General features: G+C 36.8%; 1 protein-coding gene across 1 annotated transcript in view; it reads left to right on the top strand.

The window, feature by feature from the left end:
• The first annotated feature begins 2,977 nt into the window (after window positions 1-2,977).
• LOC139726451 (guanine nucleotide-binding protein subunit alpha-13-like) overlaps window positions 2,978-24,016 on the top strand; it is a 21,611-nt gene continuing 572 nt past the window's right edge. The window contains exons 1-3 of the mRNA XM_071637410.1: window positions 2,978-3,547; window positions 22,770-22,820; window positions 23,938-24,016. The exon at window positions 23,938-24,016 is cut by the window's right edge and continues 572 nt beyond it. Coding sequence (XP_071493511.1) covers window positions 3,071-3,547; window positions 22,770-22,820; window positions 23,938-24,016 — 607 coding nt within the window. The 5' untranslated portion in view covers window positions 2,978-3,070. The remainder of the gene's footprint in view (window positions 3,548-22,769; window positions 22,821-23,937) is intronic.

Raw genomic sequence — 24,016 nt, 5'->3', positions numbered from 1 at the left:
GAAAGAAATCCTCATAATAATCCAGGCACCCATTAATACGACAAAGATAAATCGAAATCTTGCATGCAGCGTTGATCGCATGCGAAAGAGACAATGTTTCTTCCGACTGTAGTAAGCCTACGCCCTCTCTGGCGAAGTTCTGTGAAGCCATTCATCTCCGACAGTAGGTGATAAAGCACTGCTGTTGTGTGTGAATATCGGGGCTTCCACACCTTGTCTGTCAGTCAACATGAGAGGTTTTTCACAAAATACGACAAAACACCTCGATGCAATGAAGAGTTTTTCAGGTTGAACGTCAAATTGTGTATTATTAAAACATCTTACATTAAGTACACCATCAGACAGAGCAAGATAAAACCTTTCAAAATATGACACCTCACTGGGTCTTGTTGCAAAAACTAGGAATATTTTAGAAGTTACTATTGAAAATTTCCCATATTTTCTAACTTAATTTTTTTTTATCAGGTTTAATCGTGAATATCTCAAAGTGACAGAATGGTTTGTGATCAAACTCTTCAATTATAGATTTTATGCTTGAAATAGTGTCCCCGTATTGTGAAAACTTATTTTTCTGAAGGCTGGGTGATGACTGACACATTTCCAAGAATGCTTTGATTGGGATTTTTATTTTTGAAAAATTTCCTGGATGTCGCGACATCAGAGATTCCTTTTCCTCTATAAGGCGCTTCCTGTTGTTTATTATTTTCATACGTTATTACATGATTAAAGCATGTGTGGACTATCACAGACCAATCCTGATGGAATGTAAGGGCGATTTTAGCTTGTTATACTCTCAACAAACGGGTAAAAAGCTTACATCTCCTTGATTAAAAAGAAGAAAAAAACACTAACATTCACACGATGGGATCAAAGGGCTCTTAGCATGCTTCATTCTTTTTCTTTTTATTTTTATGATGCACTGTTATTACGACAATGAAAACTCACAAGCACAAAAATCATACCATTCAAGCGGTTTTACTGACCTATGCTGGCATGGCTGGTGTTTAACAACGGGTTTTTGTTGTTACTGTTGTTGTTGTTGTTGTTGTTGTTGTTGTTGTTGTTTTGTTAATACTGTGTATATATATAGACATGTTATGAATTCCCCTCAACTATAACCAACTTTTCACTACTGAGGGGAAAAAATAACAACATCAACTCGCCGCATTTCTTTCATGTCCGTTCATAATTGATGTGTAGATTTAAACGCGGAAACGCGGGAAGATTACTTACAGAAGAAACCGCCAAACAGTCCTCCAAACACGGTTTGTAATTTTGTCGATGAACATAATTATGAGGGGAAAAACGGGGAAAAGTGAACAACGGAAATAGATTCGTATACGCCTGGCATGTAACACCATCTTTCCTGTTCTACAACATATCCATTTCCGTATCAGCACGCTAGGGCGGATGCGGTAAAATTTTGTGTTCACGAAGTATAAAACTTCATATACAGGTGGATTGAGTGAATGCAGCAATAATAGTAGAACACATCAATGAAAGTTTGGGGGAAATCGTGCATTCATGTCAAAAGATAAATTTTTGAAATTTTTGAAATTTTTGCGCAGTCACTCCTGGATGAGAAGTCTACGACAGTATATGATGTCATACACATGCGGAGAAGGGTATAGGGAAAATATAAAGAGAATTTCATTTTTATGGGGGGAAAAAAGTGCACATTTCCTTGACTTGTCACTGACATAATCATGTTCAGGGTATATGTTATTCCCCTGCCTTCTGAAAGAGGCAACTCAAGTGTTCTTTTATTATGCCATAGCAGAAAAGTGAAAATATGTTTAATTTTCTTTATAATCATTATCTCGTTTACATATCATTCTACACATGTCACGTCACAAGCTGTAGTAGTCTTCTCATCCAGCAGTGACTGCGCAGAAACTTCAAAAATTCAAGACTTTTGAACCGATTATCCGATTTTCCTCAGATTCTGGCTGATGTGTTCTACTAGTATTGCTGCATTCACTCAATCCACATTTCTATGAAGGTGGACTTTAAGAAGGTGAAAGAGAGAGAGAGCGGGAGAGATGGAGAGAGGGAGGGAGAGAGGGAGGGAGAGAGAGAGAAATGTGGACAAAGAGAGAGATGATTAATCTTAATCAGATTTGTAATAACAGTAACACTGCTTTGATAGTATCTTCTTCTTGCTCTGTCAATCTAAAAGTTCTCGCACCCTCATGATGAATTGAGTTTGACATTTTATGACTACCCTCAATCAAACACAACCAAAACAGCAATGGGAGAGTAGGCCTGCTGATTTGAAATCTGTATAGGCAAAACTACACATTTTTCCTGAATTTTAGGATGTGTTAATTTTATCATCGCGGAAGAAGGGCGCCCATATTATTGTAAACTTGCGTGCTAATTTAATCTTTGTTTGTTCTTTTTGTTGTTGTTTCCCGCCTGTACTCATGTAGTTTGCAATACCAACTTTCCGTAGATAAATTTGATGCACTACAGAAAGTGGCATTCATGTCCACTTTTTAGGTATCAGCATGCAGCACTGTCTCTGGCCGTGTGCGTTATTAGCTTCAAAGTGGCATGCAGTACTTCAAAAAACTGGGTGTAGCGGTCCGTGATCCCAAAGGTGGGCGTGGCATGCACTTTCGGGGGTAATACGACCTTGCAGGGAGATCCCTCCAAGCAGTACAGGCGTGCGCCATACTACCAGATCATTACCACGCCACTCCATTCTGTGTTCATCCCACCAATGGGGGATTCACAGAAAAAAAGTTTTTGGTGTCTAATAAGCGGGCGCGTAACCTGACTCGTCGCTGTGTACTTGTACCTGTATCTGGGTTCAATCAGGGAGGTGAGCTGGTTGAATCAATGCTTCTGTGTATAAGTGCACAGCATACACACAGCAGCTGCGCTGCTCACAGGTGTATAGCAAAGGCAATCGTACGCCCTGAGCGTAATATCTACACTGAGGCATTCTCGTGTCTGGCATTGCATGCAGCGTACAACTACTAGTATGCAGTGGCGCAAGCATTAACTCAGCAAGGAGTTAGTTAACTAAGTTGTTTCTTCTTTCGTATTCGTTCTACTCGTCAAAATGGCAGTCACGGTACTAACATGCTGCCTACCACAGGCAGAAAAAGAAAACTTGGAGAGAAGCAAAGCCATCGACAAGCAGATCCAGAAAGATAAGGCCTACATCAAGAAGGAAATCAAAGTTTTGCTGCTTGGCGCTGGCGAGAGTGGGAAGAGTACTTTTCTGAAGCAGATGAAAATTATCCACGGGCAGAAGTTCACGGAAGACGAGGTGAACGAATACCGCAGGATTATCTACGCGAATGTCATCAAAGGGATGAAGGTTTTAGTGGACGCCAGGGACAAACTTACAAATCCAGAGGTAGAGTGGAGTAACCCGGCTAATCAAACCCATGCAGACACTATCATGAGTTTTGAAAACTCTGCCACTGCGAGCATCGACGCTGCGGTCTTCGCACGCTTCGTTCACCCGTGCAAAGAACTGTGGAAAGATGGTGGTATCAGGACGGCATATGCGAGGCGGAGAGAGTTCATTTTGGTACGTTCTCAAACGCTAAAAAAGGGGGAAAGAGTAAATAAAAACTCAACCATTTACAACGACAAGTAATTCTATACACAGAGAAGTGTATAATAAGCATTGCTTATGAAGGTCCACAAAAGTACCCGGTACTAGAAGCTGTTAAAAAGTTTGGTTTTAATATCCCCATGCAGTGCAGTGCACACCATCGCTTGCAGCCTTATAAGTTGTATATTACTCTAATACCTGGTCAGAATATCAATCTTTTTCTCTTAAAGAGAACTGTTATTACCACATTAGATTTTCTTATGGTGTATCTGCAAAATCCTAATTAGTAATGCACACGCTTGCCTTTCGAAAAAGTCCAATTCATATGTAGTTGAATGAGTGACTATTTTTTTCTCCTTGATGTGTACATGAAGATAAAGTCTGTTAGAGAAATGAAGAATAATCAATAAGAGGAGCATGAAAAAGATAAAATGTGACTGAAATGGGTGAATCCGATTGAAAGATGTACTGTATAATGTTCTTCCTGTATAAAAACAGGAATCCAAATATACTCCATCCTCAATTATAAACCAGCTTCTCAATCTCTCTTTTCTCAGTCTCATACTCATTCTTACAAACAATATGGTCAATGTTCTTACTACCAAGAAGTTATTTTGACCCTTCCCGTCAGGTCGGGGGGGGGGGGGGGGAGCAAAGTGTGCCCCCTCTGTAATTTCTTCATCATTTGATGTATCGCTTTCATATTTGTCACATGGGTAGAGTAGTGATATCCCCTTACCATATCTATGACTTTATTGCAAAATGTTTGTATGGTAGCCTAATGTTTTGTGATACAACTGGTGTAAACATATCCATCAATTGTTTTCACAGATAGCCCTTTGAGTGAAAAAAAAAATGATTAAAGGGATCATAGAGTTTTGGTTGAGACCTAATTTCAGGTTTCTAACATTTTTTGGTGAGATAATGAGAAACCTCTTATGAAATATGAAAGAGCATGTAATTCTATGAGGAATTCAACATTTATGTGATGAAAATTGGTTTTGAAATGGCTGATATATTCAAAAAAGAGTACCCGCGGTAATTCTAATAAAGTGTGGGACCCACACTTTATTACGATCGCTTTGTTTTACTGTACTTTGTTTTTGGATGTTTCAGTCATTCCAAACCCGATTTTCATCAAATAAACTTTGAATTCCTCTTAAAATGGTATGCTCTGTACTATATCGTACATGTAAGTGTTTTCTTGGTATCTTGCAAAAATTTAAAAGCCCAATTTTCATCTCCACCAATACTGTACTATCCCTTTAATGAAGGGGCCCTGTATAAAACAATACAAAATACATACCAAAAGATTTAGTACATACAGAAGTACAAAAGTACAGTAAATAAAGAATAAAAAGAAAGAACACAGTTATCAATATCATTGTTGCATTTTGCATAATGGTTTTGTATATGATCGTTGATCCCATCACTACAGTTTGAACTTCTAATTCAAATAGTACATGTATGTTTCTCTAGTCAAGATGATTGATAATTGAATGGTATCAGTCATGCCAGCTATAATGCTAACAAGTGGTATGAATAGTAGTGCAGTTATCATTAGTATTATCAAAGTACACAAGAAAAGGCAATATGTACATGTATGAAACCTCATTTTATCATTGTGACCTTTTAATCTTCGCTTGACTGTCCAAAGGTTCAGTTGTTTGCCCCTTTTCTCCTTTGATTTAATCGAAACAACTTCCTCTTTTTAATATAATCCGAGGATGAGTCCTGAGTATACTCTGGCAAGTGTCTATAGATGGGAAATCAGCTCGTCCTCAATGGAGTTTATAATTGAAGCCAGTAATATAGGCCTACGTGTAAGGTGCACCCAGAGATACACTGTTCTTGTGTTGGTGGTAGGTAGTGGTGGTGGGGTGGGGAGGGGGGAGGGGCAGAAAAACCAACAAAGGGATTCTTGAACTACTTGTAGAATATTTTTGGACTCAGGTCAAGAGATTAGTGGCTTGCTTTCCTGATACAGTAAAAGTGGGGTATCAAGTGTTCTGATTCCATGCTGAGTCTGTAGCTACTCTGTAGGTAGTTCATTAACCCATTTAGAATGAGTCCCGAGTATACTCAGGCAAGTGTCTATGAGAAATGCGTGTTGTAGCAAAATCAGCATGTCCGTAACGGATTAACATCTTTGCATTCATAGACATAGCCACAATTTCAAAAGTTTTGGGATGATATGATTCATGATGCATTCAATAGGTCAGACTTGACAAGCTGGTCACTGAGTTCTTGTGTAAAGTGGATGTGTATTGATACTGTACTAAATAATCATGTCTTGATATTAGTTATCCGAAGGAGGTTCGAGAAATGGAGTCACAACAGTCTTATTCACTTTGATCCCATGCTCGAAGCCGCCACTCAAAAATATTTGAAGTTGTCAAACTGGATCTGCCGCTCAGATGCAAAGACAATTGACTCGTGTCTCATTGCATAATCCCCAGCCACTTTCCAAGGAAGATAGGTCTTTGTGATGGTAATTATACTTTTCGTTATCCCTACTTACAAACGATGGGTGATAGACAATGGTAAAGGCATGGGGGTGTGTGAATAGAAATTGCTCAAATATTGCTGAAATAAATATCAAAATTACTCGACTGTACGTGTCTGTACGCTAATCTGACATATTAATTTATAAAGAACTATACTTGGAAGATGATACCATATTAGTTTCATTTTGCGGAAATAAGGAGAAAAGTGATAAAACCGGCTTTCCATGAGGGTAAAATTTCAAACACTTTCACAAAATACAGCTCAGATTTACACTTTTACACATATTTTCAAACTGAATTGACTTTTGTTTTATATGCTTTTAACATTAGGTGAAATTTCATTGCATTTGATATATAAACGAGCAGCATATACCCGATATTATGTTAGCGTATGAAAAATGAATCTTCAGATTGCTCAGAAAGATGGCGGCTTCAAGCATTGAACATCAAAGGCACAAATGCACCTGTGGAATTCTTTTGTCCATCCATAGAAAACTGACAGCTGATTGAATAATTATAGTCAGTTGTATTAAACTCCATCTCTCGAACCTCCTTGGTTATACACATAACAACATTGTTTGGGTTCCAGTGAATATTACCATGCTTAGTGTAAGGGTGGGATTTCACGGAGCACGCGAACGATTTGCGAATGACGCGAATGGCAAAATCTAGCATTCGCATTTTAGTCTGCAAAATATCGCCAAACAAACGTGAGGGTTCGGAAGCCTCGTCAATTGTTCGCGAATGTCGTTTTTACTTCGGTGAGAATTTCAAAAAAGTTTGAAATTTTTTGCGAACCTTTTCCGCACACTTAGTCGGGATTTGCTCGTGAATTGTTCTCGAAAGTGTCTTTAAAGCTTCGTCATATGCGCAAGACCTTCACAAGACACGCGTGATGTTTGCAAAATGTTCGTAAAACCCCAAACAGACTCCGAAACTTCGGAGAATGTCTCGCGTATGTTACGCGAAATCTGCGAAGTTTTTCCGATCATTTTACGACATAATCGCAAACTGTTCGCGTACCTTTTGAGACATTCTCGCGAACGTTTAGCGCACGTTTGGGGGATGTATGCGTTTTCTGCAAATAGAAATCGTAGCATACATCTAAACATCAAACAATTATTCACAACTATAGTAACAAAAAAAATTAAAGACTAGCAAAGAGAAAGAATATTTGATATACAAAAAAAAAATCGCAGAATACACTTAAAATCAATCTTAAGTATGTAAATTTCATTTGAACTATAGAGATTATGTGTGGGAGGAACTGCAAAAAAAAAAAGATCAAATGCTTTACTAGTGGAGATACGTCCTGGGGGAAAACAATGTAGGCAAACACATGATAGAGAAATGAGAGAAAACAAAAAAAGAAATAGAGGAAAGAAAAAAAATCAACTCAAGAAAGCTGATTTGAGTTGATTTTTTTTTTATTGCTTCCACCTGTCCTTGCTACATTTTCTCCCATGATTATTGAAAATTTTTCGTTGTTCGTAAAATGCTGTACTTTAGCAATGATACACACGACAATCGCACATACGTCGTGGGAACTTCGCACAAATTGCGCAAGAATAGTTTTCGGCTTCATTGTCGGAACACATTCGGAGAAAAACTTTTCCGAATGTTGGATTTTGTCATTCGCATCCTTCGCAAATCGTTCGCGTGCTCAGTGAAATCCCACCCTTAGTGGAGTAATTGAATTTTTTTTCTAGGATAGGGCAGACATTTTCCTCATTCTACATGCCAGAGGACATAATATGATACAAAGGGTGCTACATAATACAGGGCTGGTGTAATTTGTGATGAGAATGTTAATGTGATGTCTCCCGGATCTCTCCCAGCACTCCCCTCCCCCAATACATTTTGTAAACGACAACAACAAGTTCAATCTCTCCAGTTACAAAATAAAATGAAAAGGGGTTTCCCTTGGTCTTTTTACTCTTTTAAAGATGTTGAATGTGTTCAATAGAATTGCAGTGCTGATTTCATTGATATTTCTCCTTGATAATCCACTTCTGCTGAAATCTATTTGCTCAATCAGTTTATGGCCTGCACTTTGTCAAAAATCTTTTCACTTGCCTGCATATTGATTTGTATCTTTTGTAGGCAAAAAAAAAAAAAAAATGATTTACACTGTATATGTGTGCATTCAGATTGGTACAGAGCCCAAAAGTGTCTGCATCAGGCAGCTCTTTGCTGCAGAGATTAGAATGATCACATGCGTAGATTTTATAATGACTGTAATGTTAGTTCATTGTGTAATCAGATATCCTGTAATTCTTGGCTTGGTCATCGATTGAAACCAACTACAATTTTTTTGTGTCATGTTACCACCGCAAAATCTGTGAAAACATCAGCAGTTAATTGCCAGTGCCATGACCCTTTGGTGTCTTTCAGGACCATAAACCCACTTTATGTAGTTCAGAATTGCGAGGGAAACCTGATTAATTCCTCAACTGCCAGCAGGGAGGGGTGGGAAAATACTGGAAATGCCAAACTACTGCTGGAGTTGAATGCACAGGGAGATCATGCAAAGATCCATGTGTGTTTAGTCACTGACATTTACAGGTCTATTCACATACAGTAGGAATTAAGGCCACCCACACCTAGCACGGTAATGGCAATTGTCCCTTTTTATGCCTCCGCAACGAAGTGGCCGGAGGCATTATGTTTTCGGGTCGTCCGTCCGTCCGTCCGTCCGTCCGTCCGTCCGTCCGTACGTCCGTACGTCCGTCCGTCCCGTTTTGTTTTTGTCGATATCTCAAGAACCGTGTGGTGGTTTTACATTAAACTTGGTATGAGGGTATATCCTTGGGGGATGATACTTTGTGTGGATTATAGGGTCACAGGGTCAAAGGTCAAAGGTCACAGGTTATTTTTGTGAAAAAAAATTGAAATTTCATGTTTTTCTCCATATCTCGCAAATGGTTCAAGGTATCTTCATGGAACTTAGTATATATGCTTGTACCGATGGGCAGTGATTATCTAGGGAAGTTGGGGGTCATGGGTCAAAGGTCAGGGGGTCAAAGGTCAAGGTCAACTCCTCAAAATATCACTACTTTCCTCAAAATGCAATATATGCCTGAAGTTTGTTTTTTTTTAAACTTGATGTATGGCATGTATTACCCAATATATATTTTTGGGGAAGTTTCTTGCCAAAAGGTCAAAGGTCAAAAGGTAAAAGGTCAAGTGAAAGTGCTAAATTGCACTTTTTCCTCCATATCTCGAAAGTAACTCAAGGTATCATCATGAAACTTACATATTTATGCATGTTCAACCTAACAGTGATTCTCTTTGGAACTGTGAGGTCAAAGGTCAAAGGCCAGGTTTAGATAATGCTATTTTCCCATTTGATACTGAAATTATACTTTTTCTCAATACCTTGAAAATTACTCAATGCATAAACTTATAAAAGGGTCAAAAGTCAAGTAAAAATCATCAGTTCCCCAAATACCTGCACTCTGACATTTTAATCATTCATCCAATTGAACCTAGTTCTAGGAAAGTGAACATTCAGCACATTTGTGTCAAACCTGTCATTTTAATATTTTGCCAATTGTGTGAAACTGTCATCACACATTGTCAAGACATTGTACTATAGACCTATTAGGAGAACCATGCATTATGGCGGAGGCATATCAGTAGCCGTAGCGATATATCTAGTTTTTTCTTTTTCTTTTTTTTTTTTTTTTTTTTTGCTATGGTGCACCAAAAGGAACCGTGTCTGGTTCTGTTAAAAAAATCAGTTTTGGTACAAAATCACCAAAAATTTTACTCTGATGTCAAAATCTAGAGCAGGGCAAGTCCAAGATAACACGCGCGTTACGTATGGGACATTCAGAGACTTTTATGACCTGAAAAATAGTGTTAATGGCTTTTAATCATATTAAACTTTATCATGGTGATTGATATCTAGGAGAAGTATAATCATGCAAAAAATGGAGAAAAATGACCTTCACAATTATATTCTAGAAAAGAAAATATGTGCCGTTACGTATGGGACCAGAAAAATTTTGTTTTTTTGAACATTTTTTTCAACCTCAAAACTCTCTGAAAGTATTTCATTCTACAACTTGTAACTCACTGTGATGAAAGTCACAACATTCAAGATTATCACAGGTAAGTTTCGTGTCATTAGGCAAAAAGCTCTAATTACAGGTTCTAATTAAAGACAGACATGACGTGTTTCGTATGGGACAGTTACGTATGGGACAGTTTGTCCCCCATTCATTTAGTGTGTGAAGAACCATGTTTATGGGTATTTTGCATAATTATTGAAGTAAAATCAGTTGAAACTACTCAAATACTGATCCAGATTGTCAAGGAAACAATATTCCCCAAATATTCACCATCCTAATCATATTCAATCATATTTTTATATTTTTACGACCAACCTGAGTATGCATGCCCTTTGTCCCCCATTCGTTTAGTGTGTGGAGAGACATGTTTATGGGTATTTTGCAAAATAATTTTGCAAAATACCCATAAACAAATTTTTGCATAATTATTGAAATGGAATCAGTTGAAACTACTCAAATACTGATCCAGATTGACAAGGGAACAATATTTCCCAAATATAGTCATAATCATATTTAATCATATTCTATATTTTTATGACCAACCTAAGTATGTATGCCCTATTTTTATCAGGATAGTTACTACTGAAAAATTGAATAGTTTAAAGTGTTTACTTCCATTGATGAAGGGCAGTTTGCCATTTCGTTTCAATAAAAAACAACTTGACACAAGAAATATTAATTTTTATAAATTTATACCTGCTGCTTGGAACCCCAGTGATCAAGTAGATATATGATGTTTGTCTAGCAGTCAGGTCATTGATACGAGTCACACCTCAGTATGTATACCCATGAATTTTGTCGTGGCTATTATTGAAACCTGAATAAGGACAATTTGTGTATCCTTGCAATAAAAAATAAAAAAATCACTTTACTTTATATTTACTTTAAATATCTATATCACAACCATTTCAAATTTGCTCTTCATCACTAAACTTTGAATTCCTCTAGTCTTAGGATTGTATGCTCTTTAGTAATTCATATAATTGGTTTCCAATCATCTCATTAAATGTTGAAAAGTGAATCCCCATTTCTACAAAAAACTATACCATCCCTTTAATGCTGATTTTTCATTGTGTATTTTGCCATTTTCCCCTCCCTCTTTCTGAAAATTGTTCAGTCAAGTACATGTATTGTTTAAAGTGTCTATAACTCAAAAAATAGCTACAATGTTGGGATGCTTTCTTCAGGATGATTGACCATTTGTGTACTGAGAGACCTTCCCAGCTAGCTACATGCATTCACATGCATTATGTATGAGGATGTCCCATACGTAACGCATTTGTCCCATATGTAACATTATTTCAATGCCTAATGAAAAATATTCCTTTTACTGTTTTTTCTTTTTTCTATGGTATTTGATTTCTCTAAACAATAAATTAGAACTTTCCAAAAGGGCATTAATATAACCTTAGCAATTTCAGAAAAAACCTAAAAAAATGACCTCAATTTGTTACGTATGGGACATCTCATGATAGGACACGAGATAATTTGAATAATCATTTGCATAATCCCTAAATTTTCATACCAAGTTAAACTATTTGATGAACTTCTTATGTCCACATATTAATCAAATATCATTTGCTTTCCTTTGAATTAATATGAATTTTTATAAATGTCCCATACGTAACGCTGTGTTTCACATTTATGCAAATGAAGCTCTTGAAAATTGCATAAATTTACGTAATATAATTTTTTCCTCCATGGAAATCAAAACTTCAACTCATAAGCTTCAAAATGATACCAAACATGTCAATATTGAGCAAAGATGAAATTTTGCCTTCTGAGGGGACCTTATCTTGGACTTGCCCAGCAGCAAAATTACCAACTGAATATATATTTTTGAACAAAATCATTTTAATAGCGAGGAAGTGATATTGTAACAGAACCAGACGTGGTTCTTTTTGGTGCACCATAACAAAAAACTGGACCATTGCCGTTACTGTGCTTGGTGTGCGGGGGCCTGTACTGTGGTATTTATACCATAGTACATTGGTTGTCACCATTCTCATTGATGAAATGCCATGGTAATAGATATCGTGGTTTTTCAGTTGGTACTGTTCTCATGTTTACGATCTATTGTGGTATTTCAGGCCAGAAAGTACACTTTTCTAAGGTAAACACAGGTCATAAAACACATGTTATCTCTCCTATAGGCAGAAGACAGGAAGTGTGAAGTCATGTGAGAAATGTGTACACCCACGTGGATGGTATTTAATGACAGGATTCACATTCAAATGTGGCATGCAATGCATATTTCAGTTTTCACACAAAGTTTGAGTTACCACCCTAAAAATATGTGGTATTTCAGAGGTATCTTGCGAGGTACAATAGTACTAACTTGTACAATTTGCATTCATATCACAAAATACTACTGTGTATATGAACATGGTACATTTTGTATTTCACCACAAGTGTGAATGGCCCTCGATAGTACAAACGTATAACTTGTACAATTGTACTGTACAGTATGTGAGTTCTATTAGAAGCAAATATGATTGCGGATATTGTGGCCCTAGCCTTTAAAGGGATAGTACAGTATTGGTGGAGATGAAAATTGGGCTTTAACTTTTTTTGCGAGATATCAAGAAAACACATATGAAATAGTAAAGAGCATACCGTTTTAGGAGGAATTCAAAGTTTATTTGATAAAAATCGGGTTTGGAATACAATGTAGCTGAAACATCCAAAAACAAAGTAAAAAAAAAGCGATCATAATAAAGTGTGGGTCCCACACTTTATTAGGATCGCTCTGTGGATATCTCGGCCATTTCAAAACCAATTTTCATCAAATCCCTCTTGGAATTACACTGTACATGCTCTTTCATATTTCATAAGAGGTTTCTCACTATCTCACCAAAAAATGATAAAACGCTGAAGTTAAAGGGGATGGCTAGTAACCGATCAGTGGGAATCAGTGGGAATGCTGAGGGATGATTGTTCCAATCCTTGTGGGATTTATTTAAGAGTACATTATATATCTACTGTTGTGTGAAAATTATTTGCTTCAGAACGGTCTCATATTCAAGTAATGTACAGATTAATGCCCCGTCACTGACCAGGGACGCTTACCTGGAAACATTAAACTGCACATTACTTGAATATGAGACCATTCTGAAGCAAATAATTTTCATACAAGAATAGATATATAGTGAACTCTTAAATGAATCCCACAAGGATTGGAACAATCATCCTCCAGCATTCCCACTGATTCCCACTGATCAGTTACTAGCCATCCCCTTTAAGGCTCAACCAAAACTATACGATCCCTTTAACTAATTAATTATTTAAACAGCACAAAATATATGTAACTGGAGACAAGACTATTCTGTTGACCTTGAAACAATGTTCCATTGAGGGCTTATCAAAGTGTGAGGGGATATACAACACTGTTTGTGACTCAACATCATGAGAACCTGATAGACCCCCTATTCAGACGCATGCCATTTTATACCAAAACTCGATAACGAAACGGCGTATTAAGAATCATCATATAGCTGACAGACCGTTCAGACACTAATTTTGACCGTTCTGGGAAACGTCGTATAGATGTGCAGTTTCCCACTGCACATGCTGTTATAGTCATGAGTGACAGCTGTGGGGTCACCTTTCGTGCGAGGTCCCATTAAGCCCCGCCCAGTTATACCGTTCTATGGTGGCCATACGTTCAGACGCACATGGAATGCTGATTCGTTATCGAGTTCTAGTTCGAAACGATGCTTTGACCGTCGTTTCGCTATACGTCATTACGTTATATGTCGTTTCGTTAGTCAGCGTTCAGACGTATAAATTCATCGTATAGCTATACCGTTTTGGTATGCTATACCGTTCTGGTATAATTTTTTTTTGCGTCTGAATGCCCTGAGAATTGCTTTTCTGAAACAGGTATTTTCAAATTTCTCCCAACGCAAAGCTTTTCAGTGATGTCTTTGGGTGTGTTTATCAAATATCAGGTTTCCAAACAACTTTCAGGGATATTAGAGTAGAAGTCATATGTGCAACATTTTAAGATGTTGCTATTATAAGTTATAAGTAAGCTCCATATGCGTGCGAGAAATAATATTACACATGTACATTTGTTGTGATCTCTTTTCACTGAATATAACCCATTCAAGGTTTATTTGTAAGAAAAACATGGAAACTCTTTTTCAGGACACCCACTGCCATTATGACTAAGACACAGAATATTTTGATTATGGGCTGTGTGAGAGTGTGAATTGTTTTCTGCTAAGATAAATTTTACATCTCTGCTCTCTCATTTTTACATTTTGAAATATAAAAAAGGAACATTTATAGCCAACATACTTTCTTTCTGCCCCCCCCCCCACCCCAAAAAAAAACCCCATCAGGAGGATGGTGTTACATACGTTGTATACTGACTCATTCCTGTTACACCAGAGTCTGCGAAAGAATTGATATTTCATCTACTGTACGACGATAGATTTGAAGTATAGTTGATATACATTTTGTATAAAAGCCCAAACTGTTTTGGCTGTGTATACTGTAAAGCGAGAAATATTCATGGCATGAAATTTTCGCGAAATGAAGGCAACAGCCTGTTTCGGGCCATGAAATTTTTGTGAATTGCCACTGGCATTCAATGCATTATAGTGTAGACAAGAACTTTCGCATGCATTTTAATTTTCTGAGCTCTCGTGAAATTCGTGAAATTAAAAGGCACACAAAAATTTCTGGTTTTACACTACCCTTCTGTGGACTACACTGTAGGCTCTTTTGGATTACAATTACATTGAAAGAAGAGAATGCTACCACTAACAAGAGACAACTTCTATGAATGTTTTGCAAGCCTTTCAGAGTGATTTTGGAAGCTACTGTACTGCCTTTCAAGTGTATGTACTTGACTTCGAGTTGCATTGTTTAAACAATGAGTGCTGCATGGTACCACAATTGGTCCCAAGCCTGGGAAGCAGATAGATTGTCGTACTTCCTCATATACTGTAGTGCACTGGGAAAGAACAAATTTTACAGTGCATTTGGGCAGCTACTAGTCTTAGGGAAGATGTTCTGGGTTATTTGGTCAAACTTTTCAGGTAGTTCAGCTCTGTACATGTACAATGTATGAACATCTCTTGTGGGATAAGGGCTATAAAGAAAAATGTTGGTTGAGAAATCAAAGCTCTATTATTTACAGTAGCGGTAGTGGAATTTACAATGTATGTACTGTACATCGCAGGTGGTACACCTAACCCAGTGCTTAACATCAAATGTAATGTATAGTAAAAAAAAAACAACAACAACAACAACAACAAAGCTCCTCATTAAAAGAGGTTACAACATGTATCCTTGAAGCAAGCCTATTGCTACCAGTTGATAAATGACTGATGAATGACTGATAATGGTAGCCAACAAGATAACAAGTACAAAGTGTATGAACGTAAACATACAAATATGACTCTTAGGATAAAGGCTGAAGTATGAACAGGCAGTAATGGCAAACGGACATTTGATTTTTATGTGTATTGTACAACTTTAATTGACAATAATGCACTAGATCAGATAGGTACCTTCATGGTATCATTGTAGATTTTTTAACTGCAGACTGCTCCATTTTGCATCATTGTATCCCCCGGCATGTAATGCCGTAGGATATCGTGGCCTACAAATCATATGTTGGGTTTTCATAATTAATGTCACACCGCACAGGCTCATATTAAGACTGTTAAAGTTCTATGAACAAAATTCCTCAGGGAAAATATCACAAATTTGTTTGGAATCAGCATAAAATGATTTTTCTGATATGTGTGCCACTGCTGCCTTGACCTCAACCCTGTGTGTGCTTTGAGTGCCAATTGGCACAGGAAACCCCATACAGTTGTACACACTGTCTGGAGTCCCTGACACAGAAAAGGTTAAAGGAATTGTATAGTTTTGATTGAGACCTAACTTCAGGTTTCTAATATTTTTTTTTAATGTGTGTGTGTGTGTGTGTGTGAGAGAGAGATGTTTAGAAACCTCTTATGAAATGTAAAAGAGCATATGTGACCCTGCACCACAACACAAACAAAAAGTCGCCAGACATGGATATTTAGTTAAGAGCATATTCTGAAAGAACAGACTTCAAGCTTTAAAATGATGTATAACTCAAATCAAATGGACTCTCCTAACCTATCTAAATATTGGAAAGAAAGCACACACTCCAGAAAAGTGTGAACTGGGAAAAGAGGCTCTGAAGCACAGGGTCTATTCAAGCGCTTAATCTTCACCAAGTCATGCTACCTGTGCAATGAATGGGACCAAACAACAGGATGAAAACCACTGGTTTAACCACAATGAAGGGATTATCAGATTAAGCTGAAATTGAGCATGTTCTATTTACACATTCTGTCTATGATAAATTCCAACTTTCAAAGCAGTAGCATAATCCTTTCTAAAGTTATTAGAGTTGAAAGTGAAGAGTGTGTACAGGTTTTGTAAAGAAATGAAAGGGGTACTCTAAAGACGCACCTAATCACACTATTTTCAAAAAAGTGTTCAAGATAAACTGCTAAAAAGCACATTTTCTTGTTCATTTTGTGACACCAAATTTTAGCATAATGTAGAAGAATACTTGCTCTTTCAGAAAATATAAAAAAGTCAAGATTGACCAAATTGACCCTTTTCACCTGTTTTCAGTCCTCACACAAAATTAGTGTGTGCGACTTTTTGTTCGTTTTGTGATGCACGGTCACATATATTCCAAGATCAATTCAACCTTTATTTGATGAAATTTGGTCTTGAAATGGCTTAGAGCGGTCCTAACAAAACATGGAACCCAAAATTTATTACAATTGTTTTGTAGTACATTATTTTTGGATGTCTCAGCCATTCCAAATCCCATTTTCATCAAATAAACTCTGAATGATAGTATGCTCTGTACTATTTCGTAAGTGGTTTCTCAATTGGTATCTCACGAAGAGTTAAAGGCATTATTTACCATTCGCAAAACCCAGCTTTAGTGCTTCAAAATAGATCTAGAATGTATTAAAGTTAGGGATATAAACAACCAATGTGGAAAGGTTAATCAGTATGTTCAATGTTAAAAGGGAAATCCAGTCCAAATGTAACTTAGTCTGATTGAAAAAAGAGAGTAAAATCTTGCGAGTTCAACGGTAAAAATTTGCCTGAAATTGGATGAAAAATAAGGAAGTTCTGACATTTTCAAGTTTTGCCGATTTCGGCAAAACAGTTCTTGTACAGTGGATATGAATATGCAAATGAGTGAGCAACCATGTCATACCGTCACAATTTTCTATTGATCTGTACACACAAAAAAAAAATGACGAAAATTCAATGTTTCTGTCATTGAAGTGTGAAACATGATATTAAAACATTGTATTCCTGGTTGTATAACTTCAGAATAGTGATCAGTTAGATATACTAGGATTTGAGCCTCTGGCATAATTGCATTTGAATAATGGAAATTTCAAAATTTCATGTACAAACTACACTAATGTATATGGCAAGTTGTGTGGGAATGACATGCTCACTTTGCCATTTGCATATTCATATTGACTGTTCAAGAACTGTTTCCCCCAAAAATAACAAAACTTCAAAATGTCATAACTTCCTTATTTTTCATCCGATTTCAATCAAAATTATACCGTTAATCTTGTAATATTTTACTCTCTTTTATCAGACTAACATATATTTGGACTAGATTTCCTCTTTAAGTATTGTTGAAAGTTTTGATAAAATTATTTATAGACTAAACCATCTACAGTTATGATTTATTGAGAAATGATAATGATATCTCCTGATATTTTAGGCTTTATTCCAAAATTTGTCATGGTAGGATGTTTTGTTATACAACTGACCTAAACATATGCATCAAATGTGATAACTCAAACTTTTTTTTTTAAATCACTGCTCCCAATGGTAAACAATACCTTTAAAAGCCCTATCCTCCTATTCACCAATAGTATACCATCCCATTTTATTAATCACTGCTCCCAATGTTAGTGGCTTTAAGAGATTTAGGCCTATGTACATATACATATTAATCTATAACAGTTTTCTTTTGGCTGCCAAATTTGACAGCACTATATGTTTTTCATGGTGCCTGTGGACAAACATGTTTTATATTATATGTTGATTGAGAAAACATTTCATTATTTCCTTTTATAGTGCCCCTCCCTCAACACACCCACAAGTGACCAAAGGTACTGTAACTCACAGACATGTGGTACAACTTGTACAAGGTGTAGGAGTATGTACTTTGATTTTAGGTAATGCCTCAAGACAAGAAGTGTATATTGCTCTGGTGATTTTAGGTAATCCGTGAAGACCACAAGTGTGTATTGCTCTGATAAACGATAGACATACAAGATCTGTGCTTATCCCTGTGCTTTATTTTGAAATAGTCAGTGGGTAGATATCCTGAAGTGAAGCCATGCAAAACTTTTGTTGGCTGGCGGGGAATGGTTGGTAGTCAAAAACATTACACACCCTTGTTCATCCCTTAGGGTACCAAGCGCTGCTTCTTTTTCTCTGCCTATTGTTCGTGATTTGCCACACAACTGTGCAGGAATTTTTGAACTTTGGAATGTGCTTCTCATAATAGGACGACAACTGTAATTGTTTGAGTTGTTCACAGTCTTCTTTGGAGCTCGTTGTACAAAAAGAGAAATTGAAATGTATATGTTTATGTTTATGTTTATAAATAATGCCTGCAATGAATCTGTGGCTGAAGTTAGTGTCATCTATGCCTGTACAACTATAACTTTGTCACTACATGTACAACTTGCAGATTGCTATTCTAATCTCACGTTCCCTATGACTTCAGGAGAATATACCCCAAAACAAATGATGAGGCAATAGTGTAAATATCTGTGTTTATTTATGAGTTAGAATGATTATAGTATACAAGTGTACAAGTGTAGGCTCACAAGGACCCCTTGAATGTACTTTGAGCAGCTAGTTTGATAAATTCAACTAACATGGTTGCTTCATTGTTATTACATGTTACAGCCACCATTGTCATACGAGTTGTGATAATTTGTACAGTGTTTTACATGATTTTTTTTCTTTTGAATGAAAGTTTTTAGAAGACTACTTGTACATTTTTGTGAAAGAAATTCATCGTCTATTTGTTTTCGTTGTCTAGTGTATGGTGTTATTATACATCTTCGTGCTGCAGGAAAATCCCAAATATGCAAAATCAAGGAAAAATGTATGCCAGCTATTGGAGTATACATCTTGTAGCTACAGTATCTTTTACAACATTATATATTCATTCTATATATTCATTTCAACTGTACGAGAACTGCTTTGCAAAAATTAGCAAGTCTTCACAATTTCATAACCTCTGTAATTTCTATTGTCTGATACTGATCAATTTTTCATTGTTTTGCTTATCTGCAGTAATTTTACTCTTGCTTTTCAGACAGACTTTTGATTGGTCTGGAATTGCCTTTTAAGTTAGGGGAAGTGTGAACACTCTACAGTTGTCATGGCCAACCTTCCCAACCACAAGAAATCTTTTGGTTAGATCATGGAGGTACTTCTGGTTATAGATGGTGGATGCAGAAGCTCAATGGTGAGACCACCTCCCACAGAGCATTGCGGTGGGCAGATAAGATGTGAATGTCATTAGTTATCAATGAGCTTGTGGTTTTAAAAGCAGAACCAAAATGAAGCCAAAATTCTGTGAATTCAGGGAATGCAGCAATGGACGTATTAGTAGAACACATCAGAATGCCTTGGACTGATTATTGTAATGTCAGTAACAAATTACAGGAATGTGTACTCTTCATAAGAAAATAACATTTTGTGGAATTCCATCTATAGTTTCTTTATATCGATGTACATAAATGACATCACAAACTGAAAGTCTTCTTATCCAATTATGGCTACGCTGAAATTTACAAATTCGTATCACTTCAAAAGATTATCTGATTCTCCTCAAACTTGATGTGTTCTAATATTGCTGCATACATTCAATCTACTGGTGCAAATTGTTGTACATTTGGATTTCATTCCCTTTACCCTAACTTGGGTTGAATTCTGTTAATCATAATTCTAAAATAGCCGGCGACACTGCGCTTTGGGGGTCTGAACAAAGTTTAACAGTAGAATTTTATACAAAAAGGCAGACAACCGCATTTGATCGTGTTTATTTTTAACAAATAAAGTCCTCGCGATATATTATAAAACATTTAAATAGTATCTAATAGGTTTCAGGGAACCGCAAACTGTCATGGAATGTCGGCGACACCAAAATTCCGTATTTGAACGCTTTTACTGAGAATGGGCCATACACTGTACTCAATATTGAAAGGAACGTAAAGCTATTGTGGTTTTGGTTAGTGCCTGTGTGGGCAGGTAAGAGTAGATATAAAATTAAAACATAACTACTGAACTTAAACCATTTTGTTTGCCACTCCTTTTGGGGGAGTATGATTGCAAACAAGGTGGTATGTATAAGATTTAAATGTATTTATGGTAATAATGCTTGTGTCAACATTTCCTGCTTCTGAAGGCCATCTATGAATGCCTGCCATTCAGTGTTTTTAGTCACGTGATGGAATACAAACCCAGATATAAATAGAACCATCTTTTTTACAGTGATGGCAATGGTGTTTTTTAAAATCCATTTATACACATATTTTTGTGCAAACTAACCTATTCTTATGCATCAGTCTGCACATCAGGCTAAATTAGAATCTTCTCAATTCTTTAAGTAAACTATAGTATAGGAGTGAATCGAACTCATAGGATTTCTGCCATGTCTGCACACACGATAATGTGGTCTATTTTGGGCATGGGTGGGAAGGTATGTAACTATGTGATCATGTTGCCCAATTATAATGAAATCACCTTTCAGCTAAAAATTCTCTCTATGTAAACATCAATTTAATAGTGAAATTTGATATCGCGTTATTGGTTAAAGGCCACCATGTTACTTCAAAAGTTTCAGATATTTCAATCTACTCTATAATATTATTTATGCAGCTGTGTATCCGTATATCATGGTACAAAAATGTACTTGTACTGTATGTTTCACTTTCAGAGCAGTTGTGTGAACACATCACAAAACTTGTTCACACACATCCAAAATATGATTGTTTTTAAATAAGTCAGTTTTAGATAGTATTAACACGATGCGTAGACTGGTCATTTGTGTATGTTAAAAATCACTAATGGTCAGGATCCACATACATTATGATAATCACACATTATATGCAACAAACAGCCTACATCTTGATTTTTATTTTTGAACCCTTGTCATAATTTACTTTGCCCGATGTGTGTCAAAGTCATGTGATGGGGGAAAAAACTCTTTGTTATCCCATGATGCAACTGGCCACACTAGGCCCTGAATGAAGTATAGTTGCCTGGGGTCATGTTCCAGCCATTGTTACATTTGTAGGCATGCACAATATTTGATTTTATCAGTAAGTGCTTAGCTTGAAGCTGAATAAGTTTTCTTACAAAATGTACAACGTAGCTATGTCTAGTGTGAATGGCAGTGCTCAAATGAAATGAATTTTTGCATCCCAATTAAAAAAAAAAACCACACACACAAAATAAAAAAACCAACAACATTTGAATGAGTTTGTGATACCTTTGTGTACACGTGCATACTGTAATTCCCATGAATGAGGCATACACTGTAGGCCTATACAAAGTGTATTTATTTCTGGCAAAGTCGGGAAGGTCAGAAAGTGATCAGTAAGGTCAGAAATATGCCACTCAGGTCTACTCAGTTGTATCATGTAGCTCCTCGGTTGTATTACTACATTTCGTTATGAAGCCTTAGTACAATGCAGTTCAAGAGAGAGGGGGTTGGGGGGAGGGGGAGGGGGAGGGGGAGAGCAGGGAAGTGAACTCAGCACAGAGGAAGCAACTCTTGTTGATTGAACAAACTTTCTGTGTCGCGGAGGTGGTGGAGGATATGGGGGTAGGAGAGGGGGATTTCCCTCTTATGTGTTTGTGTGTGTGTGTGTGTGTGTGTGTGTGATGATGTCTGACAGACTGATACACAGTCTCGCCATGGAGATACTTTGTACAACAGATCATAACTGTTTGTTTCTGTGGAAACTTCCAAATATGTTTTTTGTTGTTGCTCTTGTAAATGCATGTGATGATAATGATTTGGAAATTCTTAATTGATTGATGTGCTAAAAATACCATATGAGAATGTAAATTATTTTGAAAAACTTTTGAATTTTGAAACAATTTCTCTATTGTATAGGCCTATATTGTATTCAACAGAGTTCTACATCTTTCATCACTATGAGATGTCAGACCACCAAATCTCCAGACAGGTGGACCTATCAGGCAATTTAGACTTAAATTTTATTGTTGTATTTCTGTTTATTTTAGGCCACTTCATTTATTTTCGGGATCACCAGAATTTCAGACTAAAAGATTTTAGCGGCCCAAAATGAGCCAAAATGAGAAAAAGAGTTGAAAAATGTTGAACCTTGAAGTATGTAATGAAATGCAGGATACTAAGTGGATGTTGGGTATTCAATTCATGTAGAGGAAGTAAAGAAGGGGAATCTCGTTTGTCACATTATCCTGATGTTGTCTTGAGACTAAGTACACTCCATGCTCATCATTGAAATTAATTCCTCACCCTTGATCTTCATGTCTTGTATATTTTGACCACAGGCGGACTCTGTGAAGTACTTCTTGGATGAAATTGATCGGATTGGACAAGCTGTAAGTGGACAAACCCTTTGTCACTAGTTTCCAGTAAAAGGTTCCCCAGAGTTTATCTGCTTTTCATCATATATATGTCTTTCCATCCATTGAGAATGCAGGAAAGAAATTTGCTTGGGATCTGTAAACCTGTTTTAGATTTAGACGCATATCCTCTTCATTTTATGATAGTCTGTGTTTACCAGCACAAAAAAATTAAAAAAAAAATACCATGATGCACTTTACAGGTTGACATGAATAGTTCAAGAAAACTTTTCAATGGCTTATTACAGAATTTTTACACCAAGGCAACAGTTGCTATGTAGAACATACTGCCCTTTGCACATAAAATGGATTATGTAATCCTCCTAATTCCTGATATCCATGGCAAATTCTGTCCTGCTGGGTAGTGGCATTGGGACATTTAAGAGGTTTGTCAATTAGAAGATGAGTAGGGGCTTGTAGAGGATTGCATATCTGCCGAATTTTCAAGACAGAACAAGGACAGCAAGCAGGGTGAGACTGTAAGCGCTTGCAAGATTACCGAGGCAAGTGAAAACCAAAGTCGGGCAAATGTTTTGGAAAAACAAGAAAAAAAAATGCTTGCCAGAATTGGGTAAGCATAAAGTTTTAAAACCACCTTTTTTTTTCACTTTTCCCCTGTCATACCCATGAAGTCAACCATACAGAAGCACAAAGATAATGACTGTGCAGTGATGCAATGGACTTTGATTTAATTTCAGCAATTTGCCAGCACTTATGGGAAGAAGTCCCAATGCAATGAAACACTTAAACTCAGTTGAACCAATTTTTTTTACTTGAGTGTTTAAGCATGTGAACCAACTTGTTTATTCAAATGATTGTGTTTAAAATTATCAAACCCTTGACTTACAAGGGATTCTCTATATCATTTTCATTTATCTTTGGACTTTCTTTTCAGGCAAGTAAAAGTCATTTTCGGGCATGTGTTCTGCACTAGTTTGAAAAGCTGCTTGCCCAGCAAGGCAAGTGGTGAAGAAAAGTTATACATGTACCATCCTGTCGAGCAAGAGGAGTGATTTATTCCATGTATACAGACGTTTATTGTAGAGGAGAAAATTTGCATTTTCAGCCCCTGATCTGTCTCTCTGTATTCCAGGACTATATACCACCCCACCAAGACATCCTTCATGCGCGTAAGGCAACCAAGGGCATCCATGAACACGTCATACAGGTCC

Source organism: Diadema antillarum, unplaced genomic scaffold, assembly GCF_040938485.1.
Source record: "Diadema antillarum isolate AM-2024a unplaced genomic scaffold, OU_Dant_1.0 scf00000017, whole genome shotgun sequence".
Taxonomy (NCBI): Eukaryota; Metazoa; Echinodermata; class Echinoidea; order Diadematoida; family Diadematidae; genus Diadema; species Diadema antillarum.
This window is presented reverse-complemented; position numbering and strand designations above follow the sequence as displayed.